This window comes from Lates calcarifer, linkage group LG13 (genome assembly GCF_001640805.2).
Source record: "Lates calcarifer isolate ASB-BC8 linkage group LG13, TLL_Latcal_v3, whole genome shotgun sequence".
Taxonomy (NCBI): domain Eukaryota; kingdom Metazoa; phylum Chordata; class Actinopteri; family Centropomidae; genus Lates; species Lates calcarifer.
The window spans coordinates 15,770,034-15,791,311 of record NC_066845.1 but is presented as its reverse complement, the minus strand read 5'-3'; the positions used below and the strand labels follow the sequence as shown (position 1 = coordinate 15,791,311).

The window sequence follows — 21,278 nt, the reverse complement described above, 5'->3', positions numbered from 1 at the left end:
ACACATTATTATGTAGTGGCCACATACTGTAACTGTAATGTGCAATACTATACATGGTCCCTTACAAAACAAAACAAAATAGAATGAAACAAAACAAAGTACCACCCCTAGCATTTTGACTGAAAATGAAAGGAAATGTTCTGAAATGATCTTTTAAATATATATAATATTATAACACCCAAATAAAAATAAACGGATCCCCAGCAATACAGCAGTACAAGAAAGCCACCAGCAATGATAGCAGGAAAGGGATGCAGGTAAATAGAAAAAATATGAAAATAAAAGCAAATATCATAACATTTTAAACACTAACACATACACATGACATGAATAAGTTATACATAAATAACAGCTATAATACAGTGTATTGATTATACGATAGTGTAGCTAATACAACTTCATTTGAGGCTGTTCACATACTTGAGATATTCAGACAGAAGGTGGAGCAGTACATTAGGAAAAGGTGGGACTTTTTGTAGGTGTGTTTCACACTGTGAAGCATTTTCAAACCTTTTCATCTGTTCACACCTATGCCTCCATTATGTTGTACCAATGACTTGTAGGTAATCTGGCTTCCATACAGGGCTTCTACTGTGGTCTCAGTTTTTGTTTGTCTCTGGGTTGTCTCTACAGTATATACACTGCCAGGACCAGAGGCTGGAAGCATCCTTCCCCATCTGTCTTTCCACAAAACATGACCCAGAAAGGATCAGGAGCGAGCAGAAGAAGCACCAGCCAGCAGGAAGAATTCAAGGTTGTTATTGTTGGAGACAGAGGTTGTGGGAAAACCTCACTGTTCACAGTTTACACTACAGGAGTCTTTCCAGAGGTGAGAGACTTACAGTGGAGCTCAACTGTACTTGGCTGTTGTCACTGAATCTTATGCATTGTTAGTATTTTAATGTTAGTGGCTGAATAAATGCTGAAGAAAGCTATTTTCAGTATAAAAACTAAATAGAATAAAGTGTTTATGAATAGTATCATCACTGACAGTCAAGTGTAAAGAGACAAAAAAATAATCATTTCTTTCAGGAATATGTCCCATCTGTGTTTGACAAAAGTGTTGCGAAAATAAGGTACAGAGGGCAGCAGTTTCAGCTACATCTCTACGACACTGCAGGTAAGGTTTCATTCTTTGCTCACACTTTCGAAATGACCTTGTTAAACAGGTAGCCCAAGTCTGTGGAAGGCGTGTCACGTCATTCCTCGACAATGTTTGTTTCCATTTGCGTCTACTAAAGTGATGATTTTTATGTTTGAGGAAGAAAAGCCCAATTTGTCTGTCTTTACTCCCAAAAGTCAGAATACTACAGTTAGATTGGTGAGAATCACCTGAGAAGTTTGCAAAAAAAATTCTTGTATTTAATTTTAGATAAGTTGCTTTATTATTTTGATTTATTATGAGGCACGACATTTTAAAATATGATAGTATATGGAGATATATCATGTTGTAAATCAAATATGTTGTCCAATGTCAGGTCAAGAGGAGTATGATCGCTTGCGGCCTCTCTCCTACCAAAATGTCAACGTGGTTTTGATCTGCTACAATGTCATGTGCCCTTCAAGCTTTGATAATGTCTTTGTAAAGGTATTGTAAAGGGGTTGTTTTTTTTTTACTGTTTGTTGTTGCTCTTGCTCATATCAGAGTTGGTGTAAATTCACTCTCACCAATTACTCCAAATCATTATTTAAAGACAAGTTGTGCTTTATAATTATTTTGCAGGTAGTACTTCCCAAAAATAATACTACAATATGTGTATGTTCAATTTATTTTAGTGGTACCCTGAGGTGCAACATTTCTGTTATGGAAGGCCTATCATACTTGTTGGGTGTAAAGCAGACCTACGAGAAGACAAGCTGCAGATGAAGAGACTCTGGGCATCAGGCCAGAATGCTGTCACATTTATTCAGGTATCCTGACCTCCTGTGGGCATGCCTATAGTTGGTTATTACTTGACAAGCAATATTAGTATGTAAACACAGGATAGAGCTCATTGATAAGTAACACATTTGTGGGACTAAAACTCCACTCTAACAGGGTGAAGAAGCCAGAAGGAAAATTGGTGCTGTGCTGTACCTCGAGTGCTCTGCCAAATATAAGGAAAATGTGGACGACTTATTCAGACAAGCAACAAAACAAGCGCTAATGGCCACAAGAGAGCCGGAAGAAGCCAGTCAGCAGGGGAGTTTGTGTGCCTTGTTGTGATGCATGCGTGTGGCTCTGACTGACTGAAAGTACATGTCTGGACGCATTTCCTGTGTGCTACTCCTTTGGACTTCATAGTTTAAAACTGATTTTTTGTGTGAGATTATGTTGTTATGTTTATTTTTCCTGGTATTTTTATATATGCAAATACACAAATAAATACAATAAATACAAATATGACACTCACAAATCATCTCAAATATGTTTTATTCAAACTGGCAATGTAGATCCTGGTGAATCCTCCCAGGTTAAAAAGCTGCAGCCTCTTGAGCTGCTAACACCACACGAGTAAAACTTAAAAATACAGTATTTGCTAATAATTCACTTTAAAGCTGTGTATTCACACAAACAGTGGAACCTCCCTATATACAGTAACATACACTGGGTTAAATAAATAAACCACAAAAATGAACCAAAGAAACATGCCTCTGCTTGCATTCATCTATTTTTAAAGAAAGCACATGTAGAATATTCCCATTAGAAGTGTTATGAGTATGTGCAGACAACCTGCATTTAAAAAACAGAAACACCATTGGCAGTGTGTTGGAGAGTTGTAATCATCATTTATAGTCTCAGCTCCTTGTTCTCTGTTCTGTGTCCCAGAGATATAATCATCTGGTCAGGATCATTCAAATGCAAATATAGGGAGTTTGTGGTCTACAGAAGCTATTACATTACCATGACTCACCATAAACCATGTGTAGGAGGTGGATAAGAAAGACAAAACTGATATTGCAATAATGATCATAGCATTACTTTGGTATAAACACAGTATTACAGTATTACTATTACTAGTAAAAATGCATATTTTCATGTTGTGTAGGATTATGCTAATTCAACATATTCTGGGATGTAGAATCTGAGATATGAAAATGACAGCATCACATGAGAGAATAACTACTGATAATGAATTTCTCTCCAACACTACATGACTGTACTTCTTCTGAGTTTCTGTGCCAATTTTAAAAACAAAAACAAAAGTAAACAAAATGGTCAAAATCCAAAAGGAACAATTCAACAATGCACCACAGGACAACACACTTAAAAACATCTGTAACCTAAACAATGTGTGAACATGCTCAAGCTTGTAAACTACTCATAGTACAAAACATACAAATTTATACACAAAATTTCACATATGTGCATTTGTTGTAATAATACATTTAACAATACTTCTTCAAAACCAGTAACTTTTTTGGATTACAGAATGGCAAAAGCAACTTTAAAATTGAGCAGATTTCTCAAATTTCCACCCAATATTGTTTTACAAGAGCATGACTCCTCTGAGAGAAGAAAAATCTGTCTTACACAAACTCAACCATCAAGCTCAAAATGCTGCCCTTAAATATTCATATTCATCCTCACCATACCGTCACTATAAAAATATGTGCACTGCAATAACACAATTTGGTTAAAAGCATTCCCTGGCCAGCATTTATTTTAAAGAAATGTTTCCTCAGGTTGCACACAAATACTGTTGGATGTTAACATTAATTAATTTTATTTGTTTTGATAGAGAGCTGAGAACAGTGTTTTGCTCAAATCATAATCTTCAAAACGTGGATTGTGCAAGTGGTACAATTGAAATTGTTCAGAAGACTGAAAAATCTTTCTGAGGGAAAATGAAAGGTGCAAACATACGACACAACCTAAAAAAAGTGGGAACTAGGGGAAATTAAAAAGTTAAGCAACCATTCAGTCCAGTGAGGATGCATGTGTGAGTATGAACAAAACCAGCGCACAAAGGACTGCAGAATGTTTTGAAAGGATGCAACTCCTTCCATAATTTTGGTTTGAAAGCAAGGAGATTGTGATTCTAATACAAATGACATTTAATTCAGACAATTCACATGTTGAATATGAACGTCTGTATTGATGATAAAGGCTTGGTAATGCTCCCTACAGAACCTGATTTAAAGCCAGGCTTGTGAAAGAACAGAAGAATTCAAATGAAATCATGATGCTATAAAGTCCACAGGTGGATGCTGTGGTGGTGACAGGTTTTACAGTATACCTCCATCAGTAGCACAGAATGAACTCCTTAAACTTATAAGTTTAAAGAAAGAGAGTTTTAGCTTCAGCTAAAATAGGCCAGCAAAAAGAGTTACAGCTAAGATAGCCAGCAAATTACTAAAAGAAAACCTGAAGAAAGGACAGCACCACTGTTCATTGCAGACATCACCTACATGAATATTGAAAAGAATTTCTTGCCTTGTCATATTCAAACAAAGAAGGAAGTGCACCTTTAATCTATTGTTATTGTTTGGCTCTGACGTGGATCTTCAATTTGACCCAGATTTTACAAGTATGGATGATATTATGTACTGTTGTTTACAACTAAACAGCAACAAATTATTCTTTACTATAGTACATGTTTCTGATACCATCAGTAGCCAGCTTTGTACTGTTACTTCATAAAAAAAGCAAAATGAATGGGTATCACTCAGATGCACTCAAGTGCCCATGAGAAGTCCTTTAGAGACTTAAGCCTTAAAATGTGTAATGTTAGAGTATGATATGTTATTCTGTAAGCCACTGAAATGCTAGTACCTGAGAGCAAAAGATGTACCTTCAAGTTAAAGGTAAAAGTATTTCCCAATATATAATAGGTTGAAGTTGGTGCGCATGCATTATCCAAAAGTGGACTGAGTCAAAACCTGCAACACTCGACAGATGAAGCTTGCAATTAAAAAAAAAAAAGCATCCGAGTATAGTTCTTAGACATTAAAAATAAAGCTTTAAGAGGAGATTTCATAATAAAAGCACTGCTGAATGTCCGGTGTTGTTGTATGCTGCTTGGCTATGATCAAGGGAAATGAACAGCTGCCTTCAGGTCGTCATTCTCAGCCCTGTGGTCGAGCTGGTTCTGGAGCCGAATGACCTGCTCCAGCTCTCGGATCTGTCGGTCCGTTTTGTGACTGACCAGTGTGCGGTAAAAGTGGACGGCGAACACAATAAAAACAATTCCAAAAGGCACCATGATGCAAGTGGAAGCAATGGCTGCAGCCTCACCAGAACTTATGGTCTCGTTTTTTCCCACGGTTTTGAGGGGTAAGAACTTCACCCAGCACAGGAGCATCACCTCTGTCAGGAAGAGGAGGGTGCCGATGACTGTGGAGAAAGCCCAGGCCAGTTCTATGTGGCGGTGCATGCGCTCGTGGGGAGACTCGTTGACAGAGTTGAGGTTGTGAACGTTGCTGACGGCCTCGAGGTTGGGCAGGATGCAGGTGCTGATCATCAGGGCAAAGAGGTGCACTGCAACTAGAACTGTAGTACAGGCACTGAAGGCTATGAGCAGCCCTGGAGGATACGTATCCTCCCGCTCCAGCTGTACCTCCACCATGGCAACCTGGGAAAATCAAACAAGAAAGTTTATATATGTGTTTATTAAGTGTCTAGAATATCAGGTATTAAGGGCTACCTGATATTCTAGACACTTAATAAATAAATGAACAAATCTACCCTGCTCCACCTAATAGCTAAAGATAAACAGACAACTGTGCAAATAATATAGTATCCACCTTAAATCATTTAATCCAGATTCCATCAATAACACAATAAATAAGGCTGTTATGTTCACAGTACATGCACCAAGGCTGTACATTATGTTCTGGTTTCCAAAATGGGATCCAAGGCCAAATAAGTGTCTCTTTGACAATACTGTTTGATTTCACTAGATGCTGTTTGCGCAACGAAAAATAACAATAACAATAATAATGTTGATATCTCCACCTCACAGTAAAGCCAGCTGTCTACAGAAGCCCTATGTCAATAAAAATAAATGCAATGCTGTTATATTAAATATTAAACAGTATGAGACAAAAAAGACTGTTTATGAAAAAGGGGACAGACGTTTCCACAAATAGTTGTCATTCTAAAGAGTTGACTATGAGTCAGGAGAAGAGCAGGGGCTGTGTATATACAGTAGGTGTATATGCAGGAATGTTTAGCATGTGGACATTTTTGAAAGAGGTTCACAAAGGAGGAGGGGAGCAATATTTTTATAATGTCTTATGTTGTAGGATAATGCATGTCATACTGTGTAAAAACACATTCTGAGAACTTCACGCAATAAATGTTTAATGTGTAAAGAACAAAATCGTGTGGTTTAATACTATGCATGTTTGTGTATATTATGAGCGTGTAGTTTATAATCTTACTGTTAATCACTGTGTTGGCATCATAATCACTGGTGTATTTTTGTGTGGTTTTAGAAACAAATATTCAAACACTTGGTTGCACTGCAGGCTCACATTATGGACTTTTGTATTTTAAGCAATTAGAAGGTGTTGATGTGTGTGTGCTGAATGTTGGCGTGGATGCCTCAGCGGTGCTGCTGTGCGGTCTACTTGTCACGGCGGAAGAAAAGCATGAACTTGAGGGTGTGAAGACATAAGGCAAGCCCCCTGAGATTTACACAAGCTGTGTACTTCACTCGGTTCGCTAGTAGCCTACTACACTGTCGCACCATGAGATACATTTCATGCAATGGCACACATGACTTAACTTACTGACTGTTTCTTTCTGATACAGTGACCTTTTTGTTCTCACAGACTCAGTTCACTGTCCTTGCAGAAATAAAATGGTCGTTAATAGTAATTAGTAACACACAGGAGCTGCCATTAGGCCTCTACAGTGTAAGAACCGCCACAGCCCTTCAAAACAATAATCTGCGTCATGTGCATATGTGCGGTTCATGACGACGTGGCCTAAACTGTGCGTGCATTCATGCAGTTCATATTGTGGAACCACTTAAGTCAAAGCGAACTCACCATTGCGAAGCCCGACAACAGAGCTGAAGTGCGACTGGTGGCTTTTAACTTGGCTCGACTCAAGTACAGTTTTCTCCATGACAGAGCCTGTAACGAGTGCTCGTTCAAACTCATTCCGAAAGTTGCTCCAAGTGACCAGTTGTTTTGTTCTTGCTTTTTTTCGTTTTAAATTAAATATAAAGCTATGAACCGGATTGGTTTACCGGGCGGTACTCGATGATAGATGACAAGCGCACGCCGGAAATGAAGTTCCGACAAGCTAACATCTAATAAACACTAGACACGGGAAGCTATCAAACTATGTCAAAACTTTCCTGCAGCAGCTGACTGTCTGTCAGAGTCTATCAGGAAACACAAGATACCCACAATCCAATGCTCTTCACATGCGCTGCAGGAGTTCGCCTCCTTGTGCCAGTAACAGACAATGTTTGTCATAAGGCTGGTCAACATTTCCCCCTATTAATATAATGTCTTCATCATAAACCAGAAGGGTGCACTTTTGTGCCACTTTTATGCCACACTAGCATCTGTATGTGTTTGTAATGACAGTGTTTCCTGGATTTACCGTCAGCAGTTTGTAATGACTGTGGTGAAACTGATCTCAGGCTGAAAGTCACAACAATGAAGCAAAAATATACACAAATCTAACCGAAGTCTGGTGGTCTCTTTTATTTGAAGCAGTCTCTAAATTCTCTCAGTCAGGTCGTTGCCAGAAAGAAAAGGTTACTGAATAGTGAACATTTATTTACACCACAGTGACATAATCAATTATTTGTTGTTGCCCTTTCTCCTGTTACAGTAATTGACTGATATTACTTAATAATTAATTAACATCAACTCTCCACATATTAAAATACAATTTATTAGATTTGTTTGACAGTAATTAAAGTAAATTCAATCCTGCAAGCACCCACTCCTAAATACTCCACTGAATTAAAGTTAAAAACAGAAAGCTAAAAGTTTATTTCTGTCATGGTGCTGCAGCAGCACTGGAAAATTTTGAGATGTCTTGTCACAGAAACAGCACGTCCTCCTGCCACTTTTAGGTTGTTTTGATGATGAGGTTTTGCAGGCCTCCCTGTGAAAGTTCACACCTCTGAGCACATAGGACAGAATTAACAAAGTAACCACTATGTAATCCCACAAGTCAAATGCAGAGACACATGCACACTTTAAAGTTAAAAAGCAGCGAACTGCAATATGGCTCAGCTGTGTTATCTGGACAATAATAAACATAATAAAATAGGCTTCAGGTGCCACTGTAGAGGGAGTAAATGGAGAAAGCTGCAATAGAATGTCATAGCAGTCCTTCACCACCTGAGGGCTGACAAGCACAAAATATCTCCGGGAAAAAAAATCAGAAAAGGGGAGTTTATTTTTTAAAGGCAATACAGAATCATATAGAAAAGCAGAGTAAAAACATATGGTGGTTTATGCCTGTGCAAACATAGATGCATGTTTGCATGTTCTCCATTACCCCAGAGAAAACTCCACTCATCACAGAGGTGTAGCAGAAGTACATTTTGTAAGATACTTTGGTTCATTTCTCACCGATTAACCATAACAGACATGTAACTGTCCCTCATAAAATCAGATGTGTAACATTTCCAATTCTAATTTTGAGCACATTGAAATCTGACCTCTGCCACATACAACTTTGCAGATCTCCTGCCCCCATCTATCACAGTCTAGATGTAGTCACATTTCACCAGACTCTGAAGGAGCTGGAGGCAGAAAAATGAATCGGGCCCTTCTGACAAACAGACTGCAACAGTAAGAGATCGTACATACAGAGTTGACATTCCCTTTATGAAAGAAAATAATAGCAGCATAGTTAGAGGGGGAAAAAAAATCAAATTTCATGTATGAATTCCTGAAATAAATCTTTTAGATTCTCTACATGGACACTTGGCACATCACACAACTGATTCACTACACAAGCTGTTTTCCCACACTGTTTGCCATAGCGTCATTCTTGATACTACCACCAGATGCCACCAAATTACGACATTTTCAAACCATAAACAGAGGGTCTTTTACATGACTCACAATTAAATCACTATCATTATATCATACAATTCAGTCCTGAGTAAGTCAGTGACACATCTCTTGTTGTGCTGGCTCTGTACTCAAGTGCAATAAATCTGAAATGAAGAAAGGCTAAAATGCTGACTCTCGCCTTTGGTTTGAGGGTGTTTATTAACATCAGATGAGCAGTGTGAGTGCTTGTTTTCATTTTCAGGGGAATAAAATGTATTGGACAAATAAACCAAGCCTGTCATGGCTCTCATGCAATCAGTGACGAGGTCTATGACCTGTAGACATAAGTGGACACTTGAAATATTGATGATCAATGAACTACAGCCATACTTAGCTCTTGCTCTTGACTTCACCTAAAACACCTGCTCAGGTGGACTGAGATCAGGTGACTGACTTTGCCAGTCAAAAAAATACCACACTGATTGGCCACTGGGTCATAATATGTGGAAAACGTGAATAATCATTACTGACACCAAGGCTAATAGGCTTCACATAATGTTAAGTAAACGTATTCAAGGGCATGTCGTTTGAATGTGAGACCATTAGTAACGTACTAAGTCTTTAAGGATTAAGATGTTAAATAAATCAAATTAATCTTTGAGGAACCTGTACAGTCATTAGAAAAACAGCAGAAGCAAACTGAGACGTGTGTGGGAGTGAACTTTCTTGTCTTACCTGCTTATCTTCATTTCCTGTTGCATCATGATGCATTTACGCCATACGTCAATAACGGATGCAGGGTATGGCAAGGTCCTTGCGACTCTAAGCAGCGACAAAAGGTTTATATGTACCTTACCTTTTGTTTTATGTTACTGTTTTACATACTCTTAAGCATTTGAAATGTGAGTGGAGTCACTGTTATTACTTTCATCGTCGACTGTTGTTTGGTAGTTTGAATGCAGTGGGTGGATAAAGTAAGCAGGAAGTTGTTGTTTCCCATGGTTAGTGAACGTAGCACAGTGAACTTAGCAGCTAGCAGCTAGCAGCTGCCTGTGTCGGTGTGATGCGAAGGAGGAGGGACGGGGGCTGAGCTGGTCTGGAGGAGCCTTGTTCAGCCATGTTAGTTTTCTCTGCTGTTCACAAACGATGAGAAAGAGGAGCCATGGCCTTGTCATTGAGCGGAGACGATGAGGAATATGATTCAGAGTCTGAGCAGGTCAGAGCTCTTACATTTCATAATGTGACCTCAGTGTGTGCCTGTGTTGCTTTAGTTTGCGGTTTCGAAGGAAGCCTTTTGTGAGTTGGATGGTGTTTTTCTTCAGTAGGTTCAGGTTAACGTTTGGCTTTCACCCGCTCTTCTTCTTCTGTGTAATTTTAGTCGAGTTGAAAGGAGAAAGGCGTCTTTTAAAACTCTCTTCAACAGTTAACCGGGTTACAGAGGGATATATAGCTAAACATTTAAAACATAGCACGGAGTTAAATGGAGACGGACAGCTTATCAGTATACTGACCGTCCAAACACAGTGTCCTCTTCTCCTTAGACACCATCTATCATGTTTGCCACAACTGACCCATTTTGTACTGACCGCCTCTCAACACAGAGCATTTACCTCCAGTAATGTTACATATCCGTGGCTGTGACCAGACCCCAGTGTCCTCCATTTAGCTGTAAGACCACCCAACTTCGTGCTCGTAAAAACTGTGATTTACTCATGTACACTAACCTCCCATATTTCCTCTCAGAAAAAATGCTTTTCTTGCGATTAATTTCCTCATACTTCCTTAACTTGTCTCATCACCCTGTGCCTTTAAGAGGGCTTTAGGCAAAATGTTGTTGAAGCAGGGACTGAGAAGGGGGGATGGGGTCAGGGAACAATGAAGTGGCTCTACTTATACTGGGTTCCCAAACTGGGGTCCCAGTGACCTCCACAGACCCCTGGCAAAATTATAGTTGGTTTGGTTTCAGCTGCATTTTGTCCATGTTTTCGACTGGGAGGAGGGATATACAATGCTGATGACTTTTGCTAGACATCTTACTTAACAAACTGTCTTAGACACAAAGTTTTTATGTGATATGAAATCCATTTTTACTGGGATCCACAGCAAGAATACTTTGTAACAGGGCTTTTATGGGATATTGCACAAGTCTACATCAGACAGTTGGCTTGCACTGTTCAGGAGAAATGTGAGAAGTGTTGACATGTGAGCCAGCTCCTTGTGCTTACATAATGTTTATACCCACACCGCCCATTAACAGTTCCTCATCAGAGGGAGTATTTTGACCTCTTCTGTTGTTACACATTACTGGAGACAGTAACACACTATTATTTGTGTTAAGGACCACTGACTGTACATGAGCAGCAGATGATGAGCCTTGTGACTCCCTCCCACTGAAATCCATGTTGAAGCTGAGTCAGAAGACTGTGCTGAGAATATAGGCCATGTTTTTGTTCACAGGCCTCAGCAACCAATCCCAAATTCCTGACATATTACTGCACAGAGTCACAGTAAAGACGGATCAGGTGATGGTTGCTTTGGCGATCATGCTCTGCAAAGTGGCCAGAGCTGTTTGATTTGTTTGTGGCCACAGTTCTATGCTATTTAAGTAGCTAGGTAGAGGTCTGGGATGTTCAGAGAATAGAAGACAGTCAACTATTAGTTGTGGTCAGAGCTTTGCATAGACATCAGATTCTCTGCTCAGAGGCTCTGCAAACCTGACTTTAGGTAAGCTATTAGAAAAAACAGTTGTGTCAGACAAGGTCAGGAAAATAATGAGGTAGCTGAGGCACCAAAAACACTGTGATGTTGACAGTGACAGTCATCTCTGCAGTAGCAGCAGCAGCAGCAGTCATTTCTTTTGATGTCTCCCTCCCATATTTTCGTGGTAGTCCAATGGGTTATGGAAAGCTGTCAGATGGATTAAGCCCTATTTTGAATAAATACTCCATCAGCAGCAGCAGGCAAAGAACAACCTATTGTGTTGAAGAGAAAAAATCTGCTATTTAAAAGAAACTCAGTGATGTAAATCTATAGAAACAAATCATCTCCTTTCAAAATCCGCCTGAGGAAAAGTGCTAAGAAGAACAGTTTCTAGTAAACATGAAGGAGCTTGTTGTTATGAGGTTGTCCTGACAAAATCAGGACAACATTAATAACCTACTGAGTAGGTTATTTTTTCACAGTCAACAGAGTCAGGGCTGCTTTCTCCTCTTTTTATGTAATGTTATTCAGAAAGCATTAGTCTAGATTGTCGTTAGCCTGGAATGTCTTGTTCTATTTCCATCTTGTTTTACCAGTTGAACCTGTCCATAACCCTCCAGCATTGTTACACAGAAATGAAATCAATGTGTGCTCAGAAGCTATTTGATAAAATACTAATGTTTCATAAATATGAGTTGAGTGATAATTACTCAAAGAGTCATCAGTAGTATGTGGGCAGTGTGTAGTTTCCAGTAATAGAGTCAGAATAAATGACGCTGGAAAGGTGCTCACAGCCTCACACTAAATAATAACCTCCATTGTGAGCTTATTTTTATCCATCTCTTGCAGCCCTCTATTCACACAGTTGCCACCAGCAAGGCAAATGTGTTGCCAAGGTAACCTCTCCTGCTACAAGAAGAATCACAGAAATGGTCTATGATTTGTCTTATTTTCACAGTGCTTTACAATCCTGCCATGGCAACAGGGAGGAGACTAAAAATAAATGTTAGAAAATCACAAATGTGAATTTAAGGTCGTTGATCGAAAGTTCAGTACTGGTGGTGGTGGTGGTGGTGGTGTGTAGGTGCCCGGTCCTTTCCCTTGCAAATTTGTAAGATGAGTTTAATCATCATGCTGCCTTTTCTTTCATTCACTCCCATGAGTCACGGGTACAGTTTAACTAATATGATGAGTTTCATCTTGTTACCTTTTCTTTCAGTCACCTATGAGTCACGCATACAGTATATGTGCGTAATTCACCAAAAAGGTCAGAGCATAAGGCAGGTGTTGAGCAGGTTTTGATCTGATAACTTCTGCCATCAGCATTTCATCTGATGCCATTTTAGATTCTAATATCTACAGCTGAAAAAGAGAAGTCTATCAATTGATTATCTGATCAAGAAAAAATTAATTGTCAACTACTTTGATAATTTATTAACTTTTTAAATTAAATAAATCTCCGTAAACTGAACATTTAAAGACTTCACCTTGAGCTCTTTAAAATTGTGATTGACCATTTTTCACAATTTTCTGACATTTTAGTCTAAATGTTTGATCTATAAATTGAGAGGGTAATTATTAGATTAATCAATAATTGTTCATTGGAGCCCACCAAATATTTGTCCACCTAAATGCCACCATATGTCTGGTGTCCACTAGTGTAGCAACTAATTGGATAATTGAGTAATTTCCTGTTTCAAGCTTCTGAAATCTTTCTTTCTTCTTTGTCTGACATGACTGTAAACTAAATATCTCCAGATTTTGGATTGTTGGTTAGACAAAATGAGATATTTCACCTTTGCTTATTTTGCTATTTTCTGACATTTTGTAGACAAAACACCTAATCAGTGATGAAAATAAACATTAGTTGCAGCCCTAATGCTTGGTGCAGACATGTAAAGACAACCCTTTATTAGTACCTGTTTCTTTGTGTCTCCATTCCCTGAATGAGTTGTAAAATCTCTTCAACACAAACACAGAAAGCATGTTTGGTCTTTAATTTTTTTTCCAGCAGGTGGATCCTTGAAAGCTTCCCTTTTGTTTTAATCATCACATTCAAAATTGGCTTGGATTTGTCAAACAGCAGCAGAAATGGCCGATTATGACTAAAATTGAAAATTTGAATCATGTTGGTGCAACACTGTCAGGAATAACTTCAATTTCAGCAGCTCCATACTGATAAGTTGACTTATATGCAGTATGCTGCACCCAATATCTTGCTTAAACACCCTTGTCACAGTGGACGACACAGTTGTGGTTTCCAGGTACAATCCTGTCTCCCAATTTTCTCACCTTTGTCTCACCTTCATTCTCACTATTTGTCTTCCAGCAGCGGGCAGCCAACCGGCCGAAGCCCAAGATGGGGACGTCGTCAGCCGTTAAGCTGCCGTCCAACCGCAGCTCATCCGGTGCCAGGCGCAGGAGGACACGCTGCCGAAAGTGCGAGGCGTGCCTCCGGACTGAGTGCGGAGAGTGTCACTTCTGCAAGGACATGAAGAAGTTTGGAGGGCCGGGCCGCATGAAGCAATCCTGCATTATGAGACAGTGCATTGCGGTGAGTCAGTAGTCAGAGAGTTAGAGATATTATGAGATAAGATATTAAAATATTTTGATAATAAATATTTATATATGATAATAAATATTTTTTAGATTTATCAGTATATAAGTCTGAAGAAAGTTTTAGAAGTTGTAAGCTTGTGTTAGCTGACACAGTCACAATGAAACAGAACTCATTATAATATGGTTCATTGATGTTAAATTTATTTATTCCTAGTTTTTTGTTTGTTTTTGATCCATGCAGCCTGTCCTGCCCCACACAGCGGTGTGTGTGGTGTGTAAAGAGGCAGGGAAGGAGGACACACTGGAGGAAGAGGAGGACAAGTTCAACTTCATGCTTATGGAGTGCTCTATCTGCAACGAGATTGTCCATCCCAACTGCCTCAAGGTACAGAGGGCCAAGCTGGGAACACTTAAACAACTCCACCTCAGTCAAAGTCACACAGTGACTCATCTGTATTAAAGTAGTGTGCCAGCAGTCCCAGACCATCGAAACATAATTTGAGTGACTCAGGCAGTGGGACTGTAGACACTGAAGGTAACTGAATGTGGGAATGGTGTTGTTTATGTAACTCTGCAGACACTCATCATTGTTGAATTAGAGGTTATTATGGCTCAAGCATGACAATACCATGTTTGAGGGTTGGACTCCTTCCACGTGCTCAAGTAATCAGGGGTAAAAATATTTACAAAATGAATGAAAGTTGAGCTCATTGCCTTAAAAGGAAGTGTGAGTGTAGACTTTACTAGTACTAAAGGCATTTGATGAGATAAAGGCAAAACAAAATGTAAAGCAGCACACACCCTGTTTGCAGCTGTTGTGTCAAAAACACAACAGGTTGTTGCTAGCATAGGCTTAGTCAAACCTGTTTTTCAAACTTGCACGGCCCAGTTGTTTTGCATCATGCAATGACTAAGATCTTATTTCCAGTTTTGTATAGTTATAGTGTATCAGAATTTAGACATTACAGCCATTCAGCGGTGAGCATTCAAGCTCCTCAAGTAGGAGTCTTTAACTTCCCCACTACTTCCCTTTTCTGTTTAATGCATGAAGCAAGAGTGCATGTTGACTATGGTTGAGGTTAAACTGAGCTGACCTGCCCAACGGCCACACGTCACAGCCTTCACTCTCACTTCCCTTGTCTTGTTTGTGTTAAACAAACTGTACATAGGAATCCGTTAAAGCTTGTTGGTCTTGTTGAAATCCGCCTCACTCTCTCATCGGTTCATCAGGTGAGCGATGCATCAGGAGTGGTCAACGACGAACTGCCTAACTGCTGGGAATGTCCTAAATGCAACCATGCTGGGAAAAGTGGAAAAGTGAGTACAAATATGTGTGAGTCAGACAGTTTAGATTAACAGTTCATTAAGTGTGTGTTGGAAGTATTTTTAGTCACTACTAAAGAAACATTCTGAGTTTGGTTATTATTCATAGATAATAATAACTGTTTTGTTATTTCAGTATTGCTTTCTTTATTTCGGTTTGTGTTTTCAACTTGCCACTTCCTGTTTATACTTTCCTAGTTGGTGAAAGTCATTCACATGTGACTGTGTTTGTCACAGAAGCAGGAAACCACTGACATACAACATATTTCTTGTCTTGGTTACAGCGATGAGTTTATTAAACCTTAGCTGCGCTTGTAGCACAGTTGCTGTTCCCCGTTGCTTTAGGCTAAAGGTATAAAGTTGTCTTGCCATTTTTGTCCCCTCTGGTACTGAAGCAAAAAAGGGGTCCAGGCTTCAAGTATGCTTCCAACCTCCCCGGCTCTCTGCTGAGGGAACAGAAGCCCGTGAAGGAGGAGGGGGACACTTCTTCTGCAGCCAAGAGGAGGCCAGACAGAGAGGAAACACCCAGGTACAGACCTGAGGAGCCTCTCCACCGACAGCCACCGCTGCTCTCCCCCAGCAGCTTGCCCAGGCCCAGGCCCGAGGACAAACTGAGGAAGAAGAGGAAGCTGTTTGATGATGATGAGGAAGAGGATCTCGGTGTGAGGAAGAAGGTTTGTATCATTTACACAGTGACTGATTTTTTTAAAAAACACATTATAAATAAGGTGTCTGGGGGTAATTCTCATGCCATTTATTCCTGCAGGAAAAGTCAGATGATCCTTATTTTTCCAAACTTCTGCACCAAATCAAGACAGAAGAAGAGGATGAAGATGCTTATGAGGAAGAGGATGAAGAGGGAAAAGAGCCTCACTTCCGTAGTGGTATAGAGAGGAAAGGGCGTTTTGGAGACGCTGAAGAAGAAGGGGATGACAAGGACTCCAAGAATGAACTTTTGAACCACTGCATTAAAACACCAGTTGGAGACAGCGACCAGTCTCACTGCAGCTCTCCGCAGGCCGGCCCCAGCAGCGAGGGCGGAAGCGAGACCCAGGAAAAGGGTCCACGTCCAAAAGCTCGCCGCAAGCGCCGTTTACCCAACAGGGAGCTGAGCCGAGAACTGAGCAAAGCACTGAACCAGGAAATCCAGAAGACAGAGGACTGCCTGGCCAACGAGAACCGGCAACCCCTCAAGGTGGAGCCGGAGACGGAAAACGAGGAGCCCAAGAGGTTGTTCCGCAATGGCAGCGAACTCGGGGATCAGAGACCCCACCTCAAGACCAAAGAGATGAACGGGACCCCATGGGAGCTGCGCCACTTCTACCCAAGTCAGATCACTCCGCTGGGCTTCAACAGGAGCACCCCAACCAACCGGCCGGTTCCCCCACGCTCCCCGCCTAAGTGCGTCCAGATGGAGCGGCATGTCATTCGGCCCCCTCCGATAAGCCCGCCTCCTGACAGACTGCCTCTAAAAGATGGTAAAACACACATCATACAGCGCGAGGTCTGGATGAAGATCTTTGGCTACCTCACACACCAGGAGCTATGCGTCTGCATGAGAGTTTGCAAGACGTGGAACAGATGGTAAATGCACAGCACAGACTTAAAATAGCTTGTTTACATATTTATGTTCAACACCACAGGCATTGCAAAATGAAAAATATTGCTGCACAGGCTGCACAATTTTTTTCTTTTGTAAGTGTGAAAGAGCAGTTAGAGCTTGTGTTGTTTTTTTAGCTCTGCTTTGACAGTGTAACATAAGATTTTGTTTCTGACATCTAGGTGTTGTGATAAGAGACTGTGGACAAAGATCGATCTGAACCGCTGCACCTCCATCACTCCACTAATGTTAAGCGGGATTATTCGCCGACAGCCAGTTTCCCTAGACCTCAGCTGGACCAACATTTCTAAGAAACAATTAAGCTGGCTTATTAACAGATTGCCAGGTACCCAACAAGGAAAATTCTTTTTTTTTTTTTTTTTTTGTTTTCAATCTGTTCTGCATCTGTATTTCAAAGTGCTGCCTTGTCTTTCAGGTCTGCGAGTGTTAAAGTTGTCAGGGTGTTCTTGGGCTGCTGTGTCTGCGCTCTGCACCTCCAGCTGCCCTCTGCTGCGCACCCTGGATGTCCAGTGGGTAGAGGGACTTAAAGATGCACAGATGAGGGACCTCCTCTCACCCCCTACAGACAACAGACCAGGTAAATCAGTAGGACAATAAAGCACAAGTGTTGCCATGGATGGAGGTTTTATTCCTTTGTCCCATGCCATAATCCTCTGTGGTTAACTTTTCACATTACCTACTCAGTTCACACTTTTCTAGAAACCAGAGATTATTTTTAGTGAAAGACAGGTGTACATTTTTTCCCTCATATTTTTAGATTTCAGGTCTTAGGACTAAAACATACCTTTAAGTTTATTGCCAATAAGAACATAATGTGAGGGACGCCTCCTTGTAGACTATTATGCTGCTATTGACAAAAAACAAATATTAATCAGTGATGTGACTTTATGTGACTGACAGGTCAACTGGACAACCGCTGCAAGTTGCGGAACGTAGAGGACCTGCGGCTCGCGGGACTGGACATCACCGACACATCTTTACGTCTCATCAGTCGGCAGATGCCTTTGCTGTCCAGGCTGGACCTGAGCTACTGCAACCACATCAACGACCAGTCAGTCAACCTGCTGACAGCTACAGGGACCACGACCAGAGACTCCCTCACAGAAATCAACCTGTCAGGTGAGAACTGGGACCTGAGGAATACACAGGCACAATTGCAATGGTTTCTGGGTTGTAATTACATACAGGAGTGACACAGCGTGAAGCTCAGTGCTTTTGCTAGGTGGCTGCCTGATTCAGGTTTTCGGGGGGATCCAGACTGTTTTGTCACAGCTATGCAGGAGACCAGTCCCGGGGTTCAGTTACTATGGAGTGCATTCTCAGTAATCCGTGATATCCATAACAGATAGTGAAAGACTATTAGACTACTAGAGTATTATCTTCGCTTTTTCTTTTTTCTAAACTTCAATGGCCACATGTACCCCAGGTACTAAAGGAAAAAGGAAGAGGCACACAAAACAGATATTTTTCACAGCGTGACAGAGCCAGCAGACAAATTACCAGGACACTGAAACCAAATCAAACATTTATGATTAATTTCAGCCATCATGTATTTTATTATCTACACCTGCACATTTTCTACTGTGACACAAGTCAAAAGACTTATACTGCCAATGATTTTTATACTTTCACAAACTGTACTTAAATTGCCACCACAGGTATCTGTTTAATGATTTTGAGGTATTTGGATAGGTGGGGAGAAGAGGTATAAAGCTGTGCTCATTTATTCACACTGAGCATTCTCAATATAGACAGTATAAGCACAGTGGACAACTAACATGCCTTCAGTATGTGCAAACGACAGAGGAAGTGGAACGAGTATTTTTACGTTAATGCATTGCAGGCAAAGAGGGTATATCACAGCTGATTTTAATCACATGAATAATTTGAAGGCTGTGGGCTGCATTTAATCAACGCATTAGAAACAGTAAGTAGTTGAACATACTGAGATTAATAATTAAAAATCAAATAATTACATTTTAAATTTTGGAGAATATAAACGCGACTGGAGGTTTTTCAGGACTTTTTGAAATAATAAATCACTTCTTGAGGTGTTCTGTCTTACACAGCTGTTTTGACTTAGTCTGGTTGATTAGACCTCTGTTCAGGGTGGACAGAGCTATACCAGAATTACATAAGGTCACCAAATTGAATGAACCAATAAGAATGACACCACCTGGACACATGTAGACACACACAGACAGTCCTCAGAAGACGTCTAATCAGGGATAACTCAAAACACCTGTGTGGTCTATCTGAGTGCCTTTTGAAGGCAATCTCAGTGTTTCCGTGAACTGTGGCACTCAAACATGGCTCAGATTGTAGGAGTGTTTTTTGTTTTTTGTTTTTTTTTTGTAACACAGACACATTTGAAAATCAGATGTCATCACACAGATTTTACAGATCTGTTTAATATTCCATGCGTCTCCTCTTGAATGGAATATAGTTGAAGGTGAAAGTTGTAAATGAAGTGAGTCAGAGCTCTACTGAAACTGGCCGTACAGGAAAAGACAGGACTGTATAAGAGTTACGCGTTTGTGTGATAATATTCATTTGTCCTGCATAAATAATCTACATGCACTTGTATTTTTCTTGACATTACAAATGAAGAAAAAAAGAAGAAATTTCTGATTTTCAGTGCATTTTTCTATACATATCCATTTTAAATATCAAGCTTGACTGATTATTGTCTCTCTGTTTTGTTTTAGTTTGTAACCGGGTCACAGACCATTCCCTGAACTTTTTCAAGCGCTGTGGAAGCATCTGTCAGATAGACCTTCGCTTCTGCAAGCAGGTGACCAAGACGGCCTGCGAAAGGTTCATCGCAGAGATGTCTGTGAGCGTCCCGTTCAGACTGAAAGAGGAAAAACTGCTGCAGAAGACAAGCTAGTTCCTAACAGGACACAAATGATTGAAAGACTGTCTTTGCACTTAATGGAACAATTAAAAAAAAAAAAAATTGGTCCCTATGATAAATCTCTGAGTCACAGTAAACAACCTGAAATGGAGAGACAGATTTCTGGATGGAGAACTTAGATGGACTCTCAATGTGAGGAGGTGATAGACATTCACTGGATGGACAAAGAGGAAACAACATGCATGTATTTGTGTTGAGATTGTACTTTTCTAAAGACGTGCTTGTAATTGACAGTTGGGTTGTTTATTTTTAATCTTAAAATATTAGAAAACACAGTATTTTTATACAAGCATCATTTCATGAGTTTACAGTGTCTCAGGAGCTAAATATCACAGAGAGACTATACGGCATGTGAACTGAAATTTGTCCCCTTCCTCAGTCTGCCTTCATACAATAATGTCTCCTATTGTGCCAAAATCTGTATTTGACTTTATAAAAAAAAAACATGTACCGTGATAAATATGTGACTAAATTATCATATTTCCTGAATATGTAGAATGTATTTCAGATTGATAAAACAGAGTAAACAAATTTCATATTCCTGTTGTACCCTCATGTCTTCAGTTACATTAATACTTTTATAAACTGTTGAGTGTTGGTTTTTGATGGGGTTTTCATCAACATTTCAACATTAATTTATTGTTTTTATTTTTTATTACAGTTTTTGTATTTATTCATTTATTCAGTAATTTGACATGGATGTCTCTCAGAGCTGCTGGGTCAAATAACGCTTGCAAATTATTTATCAGGGTGGTTTGAGCCTATCGCAGCACCCAGTTGGTGGGTTTAACACCCAAAAGCCAGTGGCAGGGATTTAACAGTCACAGCGAAAATGTGTCTGACACTGACTTTCTATAATGCAGTCAACCCAGCATATCTGGTTCTCTATACAAGTTTATATAAGCAACTAATTAAGACCTTTGCAAATAATTCATTTGCATACATTTAAAAATAAAAAACTCCATACAGTAGGTGTTGTGTGTATTTTGGGTGTTGTGCTGTAATCTCCGATCACCTCAAGTGAATGTGATAATGTTTATATTTGTAAATCCAAGAACTAAGTGCTAATATGCATTAAAAGAATTTTCATTTGTACCATCATTGAGTCTTCAGTTTTCTTTGTTGTATGCCTCCAAAATTTATTTTAAATGATATCTTAAAATTGTTGATTAATTTGTGTTGATCAGATAATTGACCGAT

The 21,278-nt window shown here is 39.8% G+C and overlaps 3 protein-coding genes across 5 annotated transcripts; 2 read left to right on the top strand and 1 right to left on the bottom strand.

The window, feature by feature from the left end:
• Positions 1–557: 557 nt before the first annotated feature.
• LOC108878715 (rho-related GTP-binding protein RhoF) lies at positions 558–2,260 on the top strand. Its single transcript, XM_018669668.2, has 5 exons — positions 558–829; positions 1,033–1,120; positions 1,479–1,588; positions 1,777–1,911; positions 2,039–2,260. Exons 1-5 carry the CDS (start codon positions 695–697, stop codon positions 2,204–2,206), a joined length of 636 nt encoding a protein of 211 aa, XP_018525184.2. The 5' UTR covers positions 558–694; the 3' UTR covers positions 2,207–2,260.
• Positions 2,261–2,396: 136 nt separating this feature from the next.
• Positions 2,397–7,346, bottom strand: LOC108878716 (calcium release-activated calcium channel protein 1). Its single transcript, XM_018669669.2, has 2 exons — positions 6,979–7,346; positions 2,397–5,555 (listed from the first exon to the last, which is right to left on the bottom strand). The coding sequence occupies exons 1-2, from the start codon at positions 7,090–7,092 to the stop codon at positions 5,013–5,015; spliced, it is 657 nt and encodes a 218-aa protein (XP_018525185.1). The 5' UTR covers positions 7,093–7,346; the 3' UTR covers positions 2,397–5,012.
• A 2,634-nt stretch (positions 7,347–9,980) lies between these two features.
• On the top strand, positions 9,981–21,179 carry kdm2ba (lysine (K)-specific demethylase 2Ba). 3 transcript variants are annotated; one of them, XM_051075251.1, is made up of 10 exons: positions 9,981–10,174; positions 13,991–14,212; positions 14,459–14,602; positions 15,448–15,536; positions 15,929–16,214; positions 16,307–17,124; positions 17,323–17,486; positions 17,577–17,738; positions 18,062–18,280; positions 19,870–21,179. In XM_051075251.1, the coding sequence occupies exons 1-10, from the start codon at positions 10,121–10,123 to the stop codon at positions 20,049–20,051; spliced, it is 2,340 nt and encodes a 779-aa protein (XP_050931208.1). In that variant the 5' UTR covers positions 9,981–10,120; the 3' UTR covers positions 20,052–21,179. The 3 variants fall into 3 exon arrangements, with proteins under 3 accessions (XP_050931208.1, XP_018524657.1, XP_050931207.1); XM_018669141.2 differs by having other exon boundaries at positions 13,988–14,212; positions 15,448–15,534; positions 15,936–16,214; XM_051075250.1 differs by having other exon boundaries at positions 13,988–14,212.
• The last annotated feature ends 99 nt before the right edge of the window (positions 21,180–21,278 follow it).